The following is a 16895-nucleotide window of genomic DNA, read 5'->3' as shown; positions in this document are numbered from 1 at the left end:
CATTCATGGTTCATCTAACAATGCATCTGGTCGAGGAGGTACGCCTCAGTGGCCTAGTGCACTACCGGTGGATGTATCCAGTTGGAAGGTAATCATCTAGATAAGCCTTTTCGACCTGTTTTATTAAGATAGCTTCACTAGTAATTTACTTGTTATTGTCTCGAAGGTACCAATGTCGTCTCAAGCAATACGTGCGTAATCGGGCACAACCGGAAGGCTCAATTGTAGAGGGCTACATATTCGAGGAGATTCTCACATTTTGTTCAAGATACCTAGGTAATGTTGAAACTAGGATCAACCGACCGACGCGCGTCAACGATCGGCCGAGCGAAGCTCCGCCGAGCGAGATTGCCAGCATGTTCCCAGAGGTTGGAAAGGCAGTCGGGGCTGCTTCATTTTTTACTCTAACAGCAATCGAAAACCTTCAAGCACATCGCCATGTACTGGTTAATTGCATTACTGTAGAGAAATTCTTGGAGTAAGTATAGAGTCTGAGTTCTAAAATTAACCGGTAAGCCAATATGGTATTGAGAATATTGACCTTGAATCAACTTTTTTGTATGCATAGTGAGTTCAGAGCCATCAGAAAGAGAAAGCTACGAAATAAAACAAGGTCCCAATCTCACATAGATAGTGTTGTGCACAGAGAATTTTTCAACTGGTTCAAACATGAGGTAATCCTTTATATCTCAAGATCCTACTACCCTTTGATGCTATCTTGCATCTAATTGTTCCATGTCAGGTCCCATTTGGAAGCACCAGTCATTCAAACGAGTTGCAGTGGCTTGCCTGTGGTCCTATTGCTCAGGCTAGATGCTTTAAGGCTTACAACATCAATTGATTTAAATTTAGAACCATGTCGAGGGAGGAAATGATGAAAACATAGATTAACGGGTTTATGTCACTTCAAATACTAGAAGTTATGCAAGCAAACGGGATAGCAATGTCGCTGTTGGTGATGTCTCGTACTACGAGAGATTAGTAAACATCATTAAGCTAAATTACAGTGGTGAATTCACGGTAGTCTTGTTCAAGTGTCTTTGGGCAGACACCACGTCGAGCAGAGACATACAACAAGACGTTTTAGGCCATACCTGTGTCAATTTTGCCACTCTGATTCACACTGGTGATCGAGAAGACGACGAGCCATATGTCTTAGCATCTGAGGCGCATCTTGTGTTCTACGTTGATGATGAGGTTGACAACGGATGGAGTGTAGTAGTCCATGTGAAGCCAAGAGATTTGTTTGACATGGGTGAAGATTATGAACATTGTGAGGTCGATCTTCATCCCCAGTCTTGTATGACTAGCTTGCCTGAATTTGATGTCGAAGGCCTACGGTTGACAAGAGACAGCGATTTAGAAGAATCCACTAATGCCGGTGTTGAAGATTGTGATGAGGCCGCCGATTCATAAATACATTTCTCCATCATGCATGTAGCTCATATTCATAGGAGATTTTGCATATACTATCATGCTTCACCAATGATTTACAGTGGATTGTATTTTAGTCATATCATTAGACAGTAGATTGAATTAATCGATATATGTTAGTTATGTAAAAAAAATTTCTCTCATAAAAAGCTCTTTTATCTAACTGGTTTTCACAATGTTGTAACCTCTCCTTCAAGTCTTCTTGCAATCCCATTTTTATATTATCCTTGTATATTCTTTATATGTCTATGGCATATCAGGAAAATTGGAGAGCCGAGACTTCTTTTTGGTTTGCAGAAGCAGCTGGTTCGTAGAGAAGATAAGAGATGCATTTCCATTCTCTTCGTTGGACCACGCAACATCCTTTGCAAGGCAGTTGTGGTTTAAAGATTCTCGTATATAATCATGGCTGGATGCCTTCTCTGGACATATACACTTCACTAATGCCATTGGTCATGCGCCGGCTTCAATGATGAAGGTTTGATTGCTGCCGCCCTTACAAATTTTGACATCCTTTTCATATTTTTTTATGAAACCCGATAGAGATTTTAGGTGGTTATGTTAAAATTTTAGGAATTGCTTCAATGGGATCAAAGGTACAAGGCTAAATTTGGATTTGAGTTTATAACAAGTACGGATATATGGTTGTCACAGAAAATACTTGATGAGGTGAAGGTAAATATTCAGGTGTTTACTCTTGTATTTATCTATGTCTGACGTATATAAAAGTTTTTTATTAGCAATAAGGAGCATATAGTAGTCCATACATATATATAAGTAAATCTCTTTTCATTTATTTTTTATGTTCATGTAATTTAAACCTGATGTCTAGTTAGAAATTGAAGGGACTACCAAATAATTAAGATGCTGCGAGATTTCTTTATTTAATTTCTTTGTGATGTTTAAGATCAATGATGTAAAATCTGATGTAAGAAAAAATTGTGGTTTCAAAAGGCCATGTTACAAGAGAAGCTATGATTAGCTAGCTAGTTATTATATTACATCCTTTCGGCTTTATTCTGTTGCTTGGTTTATATAAAACTCTATTTTATAGAAATAAAATACAAGGTGAAAGTCATAGAACCATACGACATTGTTATATATGGATTTGGTATGGATAGTTTATTTGGATGATAGATAAATCAATCTAATTTTTGTTCCTGTAGTTGTTTCATATAATATTCTTCTATTTTTTAGTCTTTTCGCCATGCATGTTTTGCTATTTCATCATATCTAAATGTCTGGTTACACCCCTGGCTATTTTTTTGTAAATAAATAAAGAAAGGATACAAATTAAACTTTATGCACAACTAAGATAACGCACAACTTATTGTTGGTAAAGTAGTGTCTCCACATCTTAGATTATGCACAAATTACATGGCCTTCACTTTTTTATTACTATTATTAATTAATGCTATTAATTTATTTTTGTTTTTGTTATTATTATTAGTAATGGTGAAGGTTACAAAATATTTTAAATCCTTTTACTGCTATTATAAATTTTTCTACTTTGTGTAGGCACTCTATGAAAATATTCTGTCGTTGAACTGAATATTGCAACACGGGAGGAATTTAAACTCATAAAACATGGACTTGAACGGCTATGAAAACGTAAGAAAGACATGAATTCTATGATGTTAATATAATAATATTATGTTCACACACTAATTCTTCATATTCCGGGCTTGTTTGGCTATGATATAACTCTCAGGGTTATCTTGATCCAAGATTCAAGAGGCATCCGAAGAACCGGGGTAGGTGGTTCTAGATTCAATGGAGAAAGTGGACGTTGTCTCCCCCGATAGTTCTAATGAGGCTGATTCTGCTGGACGAAAGGCTTCCATGCTGTCATATGACCTCAATAAAACGTCAGAAGAGAATGAATATCCTTATAGTGGAATGTCTTCTGAGAAGAAGAGTGCATGGCACTTGGCTATGTGGGCAATCCTTGACAATGCTTTAGTTTAGGTAAAGAATTTCAATTCAGGTTGTATAGGATAGCTGAGAATAAAGTGTTGATTTTGTCTCGACTTTATAACTATTTAGATTGTTATTAGAGATTGTTCTTATTAGAGAGTTTATCATATTAGAGAACATAGGGAATTTGATATTTAGTCAAGATTAGTACATTTGTTATTTTTTGAGGTGAATAATTCCTGAATTGGGTTTATTACTAAAAGTACATTGAAAAAATGGAAATATTTCTTATCCATGCTCATGTTATGTTATTTGTTGAGAATAATGTTCAATAGATTCTCCTATTTAGCAAAGTTGCCGTACGTGTTGTAGTGTTCATTGAAAACTTATTTTAGTGTTTAGCCATTATCATTACAGTAATTACTGTACAAGACTATAAGCATGCAGCAAGTAGCCATGGCAAGAAATAAAAAAGAATTCAATAAGTTTTTGGTCCTGTAAAATTAGTAGTTTATAGTTTTGAATTATTGAAGATGATAATAGAGACTAATTTCAGGGATGGTCTGAATATCTATTTTGAAACCAAAACCATATATTGCTAATGTTAGAGGAATCAAAAGCTGAAGGGGACTAAATTTAATTGTTAAAGTTAAAGTAAAATGAAAATAAAATATGAGAAAAACTGCTTATAAAAGGTCAAAATAAAATAGCAAAACCAAAATAAAAGTTGAAAATACTCTAATTTAATAAGAATGAAAGCTAAAATCAAATAANCGTGCCTCAATCCTTCTTTCCTAATCTTTATACACTATCCACCACCATAGCCCTAACTCACAGCCGTGAATCTATTGAACCAACCCCTTTCCCAGATAAACTCTCACCTCCCCCGCTCTCGCATGTCCTTGCTGTCGCAGACGAGGACCGCTCATCTCGTGTCGCTATCTCGGTCTTTAGAAGCTGCCTGTCGCATTACCGTCTAGGCCCGCGTGGTCGTCGTCGGTTCGGGCCTGCTGCTGGCGCGTCCTCTCTTCTCCGGTAAGCACCAATATTTCTTTCAATTTCTGATGTTAAAATGCGAGTATGGTAGGTGTTCTTACAGTCAATGAACTTTGTTCATGTATCGATCTTTGTACGATGCTTCTCTGTTATTTTATCAAAATTGGTAATATTTAGAGAGATGAGAAATTTGATCAGCTTCCTATTATGATAACCAATGCTATTCTAAACCTTCCAATTAATCATATCGGCAGTTTTTGAAGTGGCTAGTGGCTACTCCCATTCATTTAAGTAACTCTTATCATGCTTTAAAATTGATTTTTATATATATTAACAGTTAAAAGTAAGTATGTCACAAATAGAAGAAAAATATATGAAAGGTAGGATGAAATAGAGTTCCATAATCATATGGATAAAAAGTATTTTTGTTTTGGGAACAACTCTAGATAAAAGCTTACGTGCAGAGAGGATTAGTCTAACATATATAAATGATGTTTTTGTTTATTTTATACATAGGCACATTCAAATATATCTATGTTCTCTAGGCTGTGGTGTTACCTCCGAGAATCCTATACTAATAAGAAAAATCAATTTTGGATTTCAGAGACCACTTTGCATTGCATTGGATCGAATAATAATACTGATGACTAAGCCTTTTTGGTCAAGGGAAGTTAATTCACTGGTCCAATAAATCTGATAGTTGGTTATTACCTGCCCTAATTATTATTAAGCACGCATGTTTGCTAGTAGTGATTAGAAGTAAATGATAATGCTTAACTACTAGTAAGTAATTACTATTTACATTTGTGATTATAAGCAAGTATAATCATTAAAACTAAAATTGATTATGGGTGAGCCATGGCAGCTATGGATCCTCAAATGCTCGAATAGGATTGCCTCTGATATGAAGATACTTAAGGTTTCACCCAAAAAATAAGGATATCACTCATGTATCACTTAGTTATGGTCATAAATACTGACAGTACTTTGTTGTGCCACCTTCAAATGCTGATTGGTTGATAATTTAATTCTAATGATATATATGTAATAGGTAATATAGGGTTTTAATTATAAATTACGAAAGAATATATCATGCTTTGACTCTCATTGATTCTGGTTTGTTTTAGCAGGAAAACAGGTGTCATTTATCTTTTAAGATGGCTAGGAAAGGTTGTTACATGAAAAAACCAAAATTAGGACCAGGATGTCAGCAACCTCAAACGATTCCACCTCCGACTTCGACTTCCCACCATGATGACTCTCAGATTCCCCCAGATAATGGTGATAGTGTTCCTGCAACTTCACGTCCGTTTCATCTACTGCGCAGTGAACCAAGGCTTGCTCCAAGATGAGCACAAATAGCATTCAGAACTCGAAGTCAGGTCACGTAAACTTGGCAGCTAATGCAAATTATGTAGATTCTCTTTATCAAGAAGTTGATGACCCCTTTGTTGCCTCTGGAGCTTAGAGTCGCAAAGGACGCAAGACTACGAAGTTTTGGACAGTTAAGATCATCGGTAACATATTTAATAATTTTTCTTTGTTCAACATGATTTAGACTCTATGCTATATATTAATTTTCTTGCATGCTGTCCACAACAGATACACATATAAGGTATTATATTTGGCTTATAGATTCCAATGGCACAATCAAGCTGGCAAAATTAAGTGTGAGGGAGGCTATGAAACGGCTTAACGGTATAAGGATCATGCTCAAGTTCAACAACGAAAAGCAAGCAATTGGAGACGAAGCTGGATTGTTGAGTGGCGTGTTTGGTCTGCTAGGATCTGCCTATGGAAAATTTCCTTTCTTTGAGAAAAGTTGGCATAAGATTACCACTAAAGACAAGGTTTATAACGAATGTGTCAAGGTAAAAGTTTATATCCGTGTTGAATTAAATCTACTTATTTTTACAATTATTAACAAATTGTATTATTTATATAGAAAATTTTTCACTTTGAAGAAGATAGTGAAGAAACTATCAAGAAAAATATTTTGAAAAGTATGGGAAAGTCTTGGAAGGAAACAAGGCTGAGGTTGTATAATGCTTATTACGAGCCAACATCAACGACTGAACAAAATATTGAGCACCATCTGCCGAAAATTGATCGAGAGCATTGGAGATGGTTCCTTGACTATCGCGCAAAAGCTGAGACGCAGGTAATCTAGTATATCATTGGTACATAACAATACAATTTATGTTGCATTGAGTCTTTTTAAATCAGTTTCTAATCGCCCTTTATCTTTGATGGACCCATAGGAGAAGTGCAGGAAAAATACGATTAATCGATCAAAACAACTATATACCCACACTGGTGGTTCGAAAAGCTTCACACGATGGATGGAAGAAGAGGTACTTTACTTTTTTATTCACTATTTAGACTATCTCTATGACTTAAGTTTCCTTGATTGTGTGGAATACAGTAATGGCATAAACTTTGTTGTTACAGTCAGAACAACAAGGGAAGAGAGTTAGTAGAGGAGAGTTATGGATCACAGTGCACAAAAAAAAAAAATAGCTCCTATATCAATGATAAAGCAAGAGCAATTGGTGTAAGTACTACTTATTAATTATAATTGATCGATAAAATTATGGTCTCATATAGGTTAATAGTTTACTTTTCTATATTTTGTTTGTTTTTTATTTCTTTACTGAATAGTTTACTTCATGAATTGGTTTGGTATTGGGTTGGAAACAGTAATAAAATGTTCAAAGATGAGTTTCTATTAATCCTAATTCATCAGCTTTTCACTTACAATTTCATCCCCTATGTTAAACTGGACCAAAAGAAGTTTACTAGTTTAATTCATGAATTGGTTTGATATTGGGTTGGAAACAGTAATAAAATGTTCAAAGATGAGTTTCTACTAATCCTAATTCATCAGCTTTTCACTTACAATTTCATCCCCTATGTCAAACTGGACCAAAAGAAGTTTACAATTTCCAATGCTGCTTACTTTTAATTATTGTTGCAAATTTACCTCAGATGTTTTTAAACAGTTTCAACTTCAATGTAATTTAGAAACATTTGGGATAGAATTGAAATAATTCAGTTTCACTTATCCCTTATTTCTTTTTATAGTGGTTGGCATCCTATGGAACAAATTCTCTATTTTGGTTGTTTTATGTAAATAACTTTTGAAACCAATTTTTTTCATTCATATTTGTGTGTTTTTTTACTATGATGAGAGTGATACAGTTAATCATCCTGTTTGGCGTGTTCTTGGCATGAGATGGACCTATCAACAAAATGAATGTATTTGGTAATTTGTGTCTGTAGGAAAGAATTGAGGAGATTAAGCAATAGGATGAGTCTTCTAGAGTGTTGTCTCAAAATGATTCCATTGCTGAGATTTTCGGAAAAGAGAAATCGGGTAGAGTGTGTGGTGTGGGAATCGGACCGACTCCTAGTCATCTCTTCGATCCAAATTCATATCTGCCGGGCAACAGAGTCCAAGTAGAGGAGACCCAGAGGAAGCTTCTTGAATTGCAGGTAGAGCTGAAAGCCGAGAAGTTGAACAGGAAAGCGATGGAGGATGAGGCAACAACAGAAAAGAAAAAGAGGCAGGCGATGGAGAGTGCTCTGATTTAGCTATTTCAACAGCAGGGTGAGGAGCTGCCACCAAAGATCGCTGCAGGGATGAGATGGCCATGAATGATAGAGCGAAAAATAATATATTAGGATTGGAGATATTTTGGATTGAAGCAAACATTTTTTTGAATTAGACTATGCAACTCTTTGCAAGAGATTTATTTTCTTGATATTTTTATGAATATATTCTTTTGTTTTGCAGATAATTTTTTTGTTTTTGCCTCAAGTTTAGAGTCTAAGATTAAAAATAAAAAACCCAAATTTCCTATTTTTTAAAAATTTTTTCTAATTTAGCGGCGGTTTTAAATCGCCAAAAAGTGTCCCAAAATTTGAAAAATATGTCCAAGATTGTGGTGGTTCATAATCACTGGTAACTATGCTCGAAATCAAAAGTTTCATCTTGCGGCGGCTTTAAAACTACTGCAAAACATGCGTAAACTTGGAAACATCGAAGTAAATAGTGGCGGTTTAAAACTGCCGGTAAACATGCAGAAAATTGTGTTACTTGCATTTTATGGCGGTTTTCTAAACGGTTGCCATGAAATACTGATTTAACGGCAGTTATACCAGCGATTGCTGGAAACTGCCGCCAAACCTAATCCCCGTGTCTATAACCAGGGTGGTCCAGTGAGCCGCAGTTTTTGATTTTGCGGTGGTTTAAAACCGCCGTTAATCATAAAAAAATCGCCGGTAAGTAGCACTTTTTTTGTAGTGGTAAATTTTATGTCTTTTTCATGTCTTTGATTCATAGAAAATAGATAACCATTAAATTGAATATTCACTTTGTTTATAAGCATTCCGCATGTATCTCTATAAATTTTTGTTGAAAATAATAAGATTTATAATTTTCATAAACTAACTCATATGAAATTCATATAAATTTTAATGGGTTAATAGTTAAATTAATTCTTGGAAGATAAGATATTCTTCAAATTCACTCGTGAAAGATTTTTTCAATCAAATTGGTCTTTCAAATATTACAAATTAATCATATTTGTCCTTCAGTCACTCTATTAACAATTTTTTTTTAAGATTGATACTGTAAAACGTTAATTATATATATATATATGTCTAATTAGATATTGACTAAATATATTTATGAAAATTTAATGATTTAGTTATTTTTCCTAATTACAAAAAATCTATTCCCAATATGACCTAGTGACTAAATTAATAAATTTTCTTAAATATATTTAGTTAACGTCCAATTGAATATGTTGTGTCATGTATGTTATCAGTTAACATTTTATATCATTAATCGTTGACAAAAATTGTGAGTAGAGTAACTAAAGGACAGATATGATTAATTCTAATCTTTGAAGGAACAACTTGATTGAAAAAATCTTTTAGAAATGAATTTAAAAAATGTCTTATCTTTCAAAGACTAATTTCATTATTAATCCAAATTTTAATATATAATTAAATGCTTATTTTTGCGGGGACAGAGAGGGGTGTGTGTGATTTGATTTGAGTTGGTGGTTCCAACTAAATTGACGTGTAAAAGGCGACAAGGATAGAGGCAGTGATGATGCATGTTGCAAATCAAATTAAAGCTTGGAAGTGCCGCCAGCAAGGGGATACTTCCCTTAGTCACAAAACTCGCCTCTCTACAAAATCTAAGGCAAACTAATAAATAACTAAACAAGTTCGTTCTTCATTCATTTCTCATCCATTTTGAGCAATTTTCCTTCCTTTCTCGTCTTCACTTGGTTACCCTCAAGAAGGCATTGCAAGAATCATGAACGGGAAAGCCTCAATCTCCAAGGAGCTTAATGCCAAGCATACCAAGGTTTCTTGCTACTCCTTGTTTTGCCCTCTCTCTTTTCAACTATATATATCGTTTTGTAAGTTCTAATTTTGATTTTGTGTAATTTTTTGAGCTGGGTGCTTTGAACTTTGAAGTCGCTCCATCTTTTAATACATGGTTTGTGTCCTTAATTAAAGTCCTATTTTATTTAATTTCTTTGTTGATCAACAAGCTAAGAAGTCAAGAACAAGTGATATTGGATGGAAACTTGTTACGATTTATACTAAACCTCAAACCGTTCTGTTCTGCTAAAATATACTAATGATACAGAAAATGATATTTTAACATGGGTAAAAATTGTCTGATCTGTATTATTATTATAAAATTTTTAATTGACAATTTGTGTAAATAATTTATAACTATGTTAAATGTTTGTAACTTTTACAAGTTTTATTATTTTTTTTAATGAAATAATGCTACATCAGTCATTTCTATCAATAATTTTTTTTATATATTATTTAATTTATTTTTAATTTATATTTTATATAAATATCTGATTTTATTATTGATTTTTAATGTATACATAATATAATTGTTACCGTATATATGCAGATACATATTTCTAATTTTTGTAGTTCATAATTAGACAGTTGCTGATAGTATTTTTGTGTTTTTGATATTTGTAACACTCATTTCATCATTCGCACATTCTTTTTAACTTTTGATTTACCCCTTTAAATTATATTGGATAAAAAATAAATACGTATTAGGTGTGCAAATAAATATCACTATTCTTATGGGGTTAAAACCAATTTACTTTTTCACTTTTTGGTCATGCTTTTGGCTTTAGTTCTTAGATTGAATTAAATTTTCTATGATAATATAATAATTTAAATCAAAATCAGAGGTGTAGGAACAGATGGATTATTTAACCTTTATTAGTTATTTTTGTTTCTTATATGATGCCACTTGTCACTATTTGCAGATCTTAGAAGGACTTATGAAGCTACAAGAAAATAGGGAATGTGCAGACTGCCGGAACAAGTAACGAATTTCATCATCACTTTTTTTTTTTTTAATTTAATTTATAGATAAATGAAAATGATTTTATTCATCAATCTCAAATCATAACTTCTTTGAAAGCAACTAGCAAAGTGCATGGTAAATTTAATAAAATTTGGCAACATTGGTGCAACATTATTTCTTTGTTTCTTCAAAGTCTAGTAGCATTTCATTGGACATTTGCTTATAGAAAATTAAGTCTTTCCATGTCCACATGGAACTCTTCTTAAAATCCTCAGTGAAAGAGTTAACTGCAGGTTTTAGACTCAATTTATGATCAAAACACATAATGTCAACAGACCTAGTTTCTTTGGTATTCAACTGAAATTGAATATCATCACCAATATTCAACCTAGAAATACCAGCAAGGAGGATTATAAGTCACAGACTTAACTGTCTAGATATAACCAACAAACACAATATCTATCTAATAAAAATAAGATCAGTAAAATTTGCTTCATTTTAACAAAACAATTAACAATCTATGAATATTATTAACAGAGCACAAACATTGTTACATATTGTTTCACATTCAAACTTTGAGAAGCCAATGCAAGTGATATGACAACAATCTCATTAGCTTTTAGTTGCAATCCAACAAAAGTGTATCATAATATTAGGTAATAGTTGCAGTGCAAGAAAACAACTTAAAATGTTAAATTATTTGAAGTCCTAATACTATGTACTAAAATATCATTCGATGACAAATAGATGCACTAAAAAGGGAATTTAAAAGAAATTGAGGTAACAACTACCTACCCCTGCTTCTTCTTCTGACTCATATGAAATCTTCACTAAAAGTCTTTCAAGATGATGTCAATAAGGGATCAAATGTTTTGTTCAGGCTTAGGGTACACACATTTCATGATAGTTTTTCTGCACTTTTTAATGATAGCTTAAAAGATCAACGACAAATATTCCTCTCTATTGATCCACTCTCACAGCAGTATATGCTCCTTTTTCTGCTGTGAAACATGAAGATTAGAAGATGGCATCAGTAATTTCAAGACCTAGAAAATAATGTAAATTCCTAAGATCCTTTAGTGGAAAGATTTTGTTAATGTCTTGAATAAATGTTTCAATTTCTTTTGAATCACTACTTGTAACAACAACATCGTCAACATATGCAAGAAGAAAAATAACAGAATTGAAAATCTGTCTTATAAAGAGTGATAAGTCAGAACGTGCATTAGTGAATCCAAAGTCTTTTAAAGTTGCTACAAGTATTTAAAACCAAGCTCTTGGAACTTATTTGATCCCATAAAGGGCTTTATTGAGTTTACAAACTCACATATCATCAGGGCTACCATAGCCAAGAAGTTGTAACATAAAGACTTGTTCATCAAGTTTTCCATTAAGGAAAGCGTCATCAAAATCAAATTGTTTCAATTTTCAAATAAGAGACAATACAATAGTAAGAATTACCGTAACTATTGATGGATAAATGACTGGGCTATATACTTCACTAAAGTCTATGCCTTCTTGTTGGTGAAAGCCCTAAGCTACCATTTTGTACCTCAACATGTTACCTTGAGGATTCTTTTTGATTGCATACACCCATTTGCAACTAATGATAGTTGCATTGGGAGGGGGATATACCAAACCCTAAGTATGACACTTTTGAAGTGCATTCATCTCAATATCCATACCATTCTTCCAATGATCACATGTAATAACTCTGTACAGATTTATGAATTTGATGAACCAAATCAATAGGAGCTGAATTTTTTGTAGTGGAATTAGGAGTTAAACTTTTGCTTTTGATCTTGTAAGCATATGATGAGTATTAGAAGTAGAATGTAAATTCTGAACAGTACCAGTATTTGTACTATGAGATAAATTTTCAAATAGTAAGCAAATCTCAATGTTAAAAATAGGCATTGGTATATCACAATGAGTGTTAGAATTATCAATAGTATTTGATGTTGAAGTATCAATAAAGATAGTAGAAGAAGATGGTGAAGAGTTAGCATCATCATGTCCAATGACAAAATTTGTCATAGATGTAGAAGGACCAGATGTAGGAGGAGATGTTGTACTAGTTGTTGATGGAATAGTTAGTGGCTGAAAATTAAAATCAAAACTAATAATAGAAGAATTAGCGGCACTAGAGTTCAAATAAGATTGAGATTGTAATACAGATTTTTGTTGAAACAAATTATTATAAAGAAATTCTTTTTCATCAAAGATCACATGTCTAGAAAGATAAATCTTACCATCCATATTCATGCACTTGTATCCTCTATGTTGATTATCATAACCCAAGAAAAAGTTTTTTTGATTTATAATCAAATTTCACTTTATTATGTGGCCTTAAGAATAAAAAACAAGTGCATCTAAAGACTTTTAAAAGATGATAGTATGAAATTTTTTCAAAAAAAATCTCTCAGAGACTTTTATTGTGTAAAATCTTGGTAGGCAATCTAGTTACAATGAAGACAGTGCTGCTAAAGGCATCTACCCAAAATTATATTGGGAGTAAGGCAGTAGCCAAAAGAGCTAATTCTACTTCGGTAATATGTCTATGTCTTTGTTCTACACTTACAAGACATTCGATGTATGATTCCTTGGCTAGCAAGAAAATCAGTAAAGGCTTTAGATAAAAACTCCATACCTTTATCTGTTTGAAGAGTCTTTAGTTACACCTGGTTGAGTTTTCATAAAGACTTTGTAGTTCTTAAATGTTGTGGAGCTTGAAATTTATTGGTTAACAAATACAAACAAACAAATTTTGTACAAGAATCAACAAAAATGATGAAATAATAAAATCTAGATCTAGAGTGAACAGGGGTTAGTCCCCAAATGTCAGCAAAAAAGTAATTCTAAAAGTGTAGAGTAAACTATATCAGATTGAACAAATGAAAGTTTGTTCATCTTAGCTTTAGAACAAGGTTCACATATAAGTAAAGAATGAATGCCATAAGCTGCAGATAAAGCACATGTATTAAGAACTTGTAAAACTTATAGGTGTTGTAGTATGGCCAAGTCTTTGTTGCCACAACTCAGTGTAAAATTTTTACTAGAATTAACTATCAAAGCCGTTTTTGTTATGGCCAAGTTTTTGTTATGAGAGCTATCTCTATTACAATTCAAAGGAAAAGAAACGAGAATAGCAGTCTTAGGAACAATTAGTTCATTAAAAGCATAAATGTCATTTCTAACAGTGTCTTGAAGAAAAATCTTGTGTGAGTTTTGATCACGAACAATGCAATTATTAGGTCAAAATTCAAACAAAAATGGTTATTTTTTGCAAATTTGGAAACACTTAAGAGAATGTGAGTAATAGATGGTATATGTAATAAATTCTTAAGCAGAAATTTGATTTTTGAATGTTTATCAGATAGAAATGAAGAACCAATAAGGATGAAACAGGTGTACATTGACCATTCCCAACAAATAATTGATCCTGATCATTAGTAGATTGAATAGAATTTAATAGGTTTGAGTGATTAGAAGTGATATGATGGCTAGCTCCAGAATCTGCATACCAAAAACCACCACTTACGACTAATGATGTAGAAAAAAAGAACCTTGGTTGGTGGAATGAGGAAGATGGTAGTAGAGGATGAGAATTGGTATAGGAAATCTGAGCTGGTGGAGGTTGTTATTGTGATTGTTGTAGATTTGGATTCAAGTCGGAATAGCGTAGTGGTCTTGTCTTCCACATAGCTGGGACTGAATACTTGGAGTTGAGAACAAAAATCTACCTCTTCTTCCATTTCTATCACTTCTTCCCATTCTACCATTAAAGCCTCTAATATTGTTGTAGTCAAATTGAAACTGTGATCGAGCAAGATTGGTCATAGCCTCATAGGCATGCCAATTTCAAATTTCTTAAACCTCTCAATCACATCTTTATAAGCCACCAAAAAAAATTCAGCTTCAACAACTCTAATAGTTCCCAATCTTGACATTAGTGTATTCTTCATTTAAACCATCTAGAATTTCTTGGATATGATCATCTACTTGAACATAGTAACTAAGAGAGGATAAGAAATTCACAAGCTTTTGAATTTTTGAAAGATACTTTTTTACTGAAGTTGTCTTCTTTACAGATCTCAATTGAAGTTTTTGTAGCTGAAGAATCTATACGCATCTTGTTGATGTAATCCCAAACTTGATGAAATCGAGTGAAATGTAAAACCTTATTCTTGTAAGTATTTGTCATGGAAGTAACAAGCCAGGTGGAGTAGAATGTGAGATTATCTAATCTCCATTTCTTGAATTCTTCTGATTTAGTCTTGGTCTTCTTGGTGTCATCAACCATGAATTCTTCTGGAATTTTAGAAGAATCCAAATGAGATAGATTTAGGTGTCTCCATGTTAAAAAATCCTTATCATCTAATTTTTTAGTAAGCAAAGGACCGGAATAGACTTCTTCAAAAAAAAGTCTGTGAGTGAAATTTTCATGATGCAGATAAAGATTGATTGATATAGAAAATACAGATGAAACAGGAAAGAGAATGAAAGAAATTCCAAGAAAAATATCTAGAACCTGACTCTAGATACTATGAAAGCTTCTCCCATTAGAAGTAACTGTAGCTAAGATGAAAATAGAATGAAAAAAGAAAGTTTTTCGCATTAGAAGCAATTGTAGCACAGAGAGAGAGAGAGAGAGTTTTGCTTGTGAAAGAAGAAATAGAGATTATATTACTAAAGAACAAGAAAAAAGCCTAAGCTACCCTTACTCTATTATTATAATAGTAAAAATCAATATTATAATTTTTGGAATGAAGACTATATATGCCCAATATCAAATAGTGATTTTAATGTTCAAAGAGCATTATATTTTTCCGTGAATCGTATGGTAAAGGAGTATTTTCACATGCATGTTCACAAATTACTTAATGGGAAGAGATGCTATTCTAAATTATGGTTAGTTTATAATTATTGCAACACTTGATTTACAAATTTTTAGGGCACCACGATGGGCGAGTGTGAACCTAGGGATATTCATTTGCATGCAATGTTCCGGGATACACCGAGGTCTTGGAGTGCATATATCCAAGGTTTTTCATCGACAGCTTTTAGCCTAATAACTTGTTCTCTTCTGATCTATTGAGATTATTTTTATATATGCTTGAGACTTAGACAAATATACAACATGATATTACAGTGAATTGGAAGCAGACAAACAGAGAATTATCCTCGCCTAATAATAACTACAGAACTATCTACTTACCATTTGCTTATAGTTGCTAGGTTCAGTGGTTCTACTTGGTCATGCAAATTAAAGCCGCAAATAAGCCACTATTTGTATGATTAAAATTTGTCTTACTGTAGTCCTTAGATATACGTTCTCTTAATTTATACACACATATATATGTTTAGTGTATGTATCGATAATTGATTATATCCCTTCTGATTTTACGTGCGATTAGGTGCGATCTACAACCTTGGATACATGGTTGCCCGATCAGGTTTCTTTCATGCAATGTAAGCAACCACCAGTAAATGGTTAAATTCGTCTTTAAAAAATTACTTAATTTCAAATTGGATGGTTTCCAAAATTTTTTTAATTAAATTTGTCTTTTAAAAATTTTAAATTAATTAAATTAGTCCTTTCGTCATTTTCTTTATTCATGACATTAACATATTTACTAGCGCAACATATTAAGTGATACTACAGTATACATCTGACCGTCGTAATTGGCTGCTAATATAATAAGTTTATGAAATTAGTAAAAATTAACTCGAAAATTGAGAGATTTTAATATTTCAAGATCTCCCTCAATTTAAGATTAATTTGATCTAATTGCATAAACTTACCATGTTAGCAGCTAATTAAGACAATCAAATATATGTTGTGGTCAGTATGATGTCACTTAACGTACTATATCAGTAAACTTTGATACTATGAATATTGGAAATGACAAAAAAAACTAATGTGATGATCAACTTAAAATTTTTAAAAAACGAATTTAATTAAAAAAAATCTTTCAAAAATTAATTTAAAAAATGTATAATCTTTCGAAGACTAATATGACCATTTACTCAACTTATGCAATCCTTTTGTTATTTTCTTAGTGTGTTTAGGATTCTTATGGAAGAGGTTCGTAAAATTTTAAACTCCATTTACGAGGATTTCATTTTAATATTTGATTCTCAAAATGAATTGTACTTATTAATTTTAAATATATATAAA

At 32.6% G+C, this 16895-nt stretch overlaps 2 protein-coding genes across 13 annotated transcripts in view; both read left to right on the top strand.

Annotated features, from left to right (window-relative positions):
• On the top strand, positions 4135–8138 carry LOC107637860. 10 transcript variants are annotated; one of them, XR_002361267.1, is made up of 7 exons: positions 4135–4386; positions 5478–5851; positions 5950–6218; positions 6315–6508; positions 6609–6701; positions 6799–6901; positions 7630–8138. XR_002361267.1 is itself a non-coding variant. In XM_016341139.2 (7 exons), exons 3-6 carry the CDS (start codon positions 6030–6032, stop codon positions 6865–6867), a joined length of 567 nt encoding a protein of 188 aa, XP_016196625.1. In that variant the 5' UTR covers positions 4135–4386; positions 5478–5851; positions 5950–6029; the 3' UTR covers positions 6868–6901; positions 7630–8138. The 10 variants fall into 10 exon arrangements, 7 of the variants coding, with proteins under 7 accessions (XP_016196625.1, XP_020976968.1, XP_020976967.1 ...); XR_002361268.1 differs by having other exon boundaries at positions 6293–6508; positions 6620–6701; XM_016341139.2 differs by having other exon boundaries at positions 6293–6508.
• The window catches only part of LOC107637859 (probable ADP-ribosylation factor GTPase-activating protein AGD15), a 17021-nt gene continuing 9571 nt past the window's right edge, over positions 9446–16895 (top strand). The window contains exons 1-4 of one of the 3 annotated variants that reach the window (XM_021121304.1): positions 9446–9730; positions 10674–10732; positions 15669–15759; positions 16132–16186. In XM_021121304.1, coding sequence (XP_020976963.1) covers positions 9680–9730; positions 10674–10732; positions 15669–15759; positions 16132–16186 — 256 coding nt within the window. In that variant the 5' untranslated portion in view covers positions 9446–9679. Of the gene's footprint in view, positions 9731–9819; positions 9866–10673; positions 10733–15668; positions 15760–16131; positions 16187–16895 lie in introns of those variants that run through there. The other 2 variants (XM_016341137.2, XM_016341138.2) reach the window with 2 other exon arrangements.

This window comes from Arachis ipaensis, chromosome B04 (genome assembly GCF_000816755.2).
Source record: "Arachis ipaensis cultivar K30076 chromosome B04, Araip1.1, whole genome shotgun sequence".
NCBI classification, from domain to species: domain Eukaryota; kingdom Viridiplantae; phylum Streptophyta; class Magnoliopsida; order Fabales; family Fabaceae; genus Arachis; species Arachis ipaensis.
The sequence above is the reverse complement of the archived record's forward strand: the minus strand, read 5'-3'. Positions and strand labels throughout refer to the sequence as shown.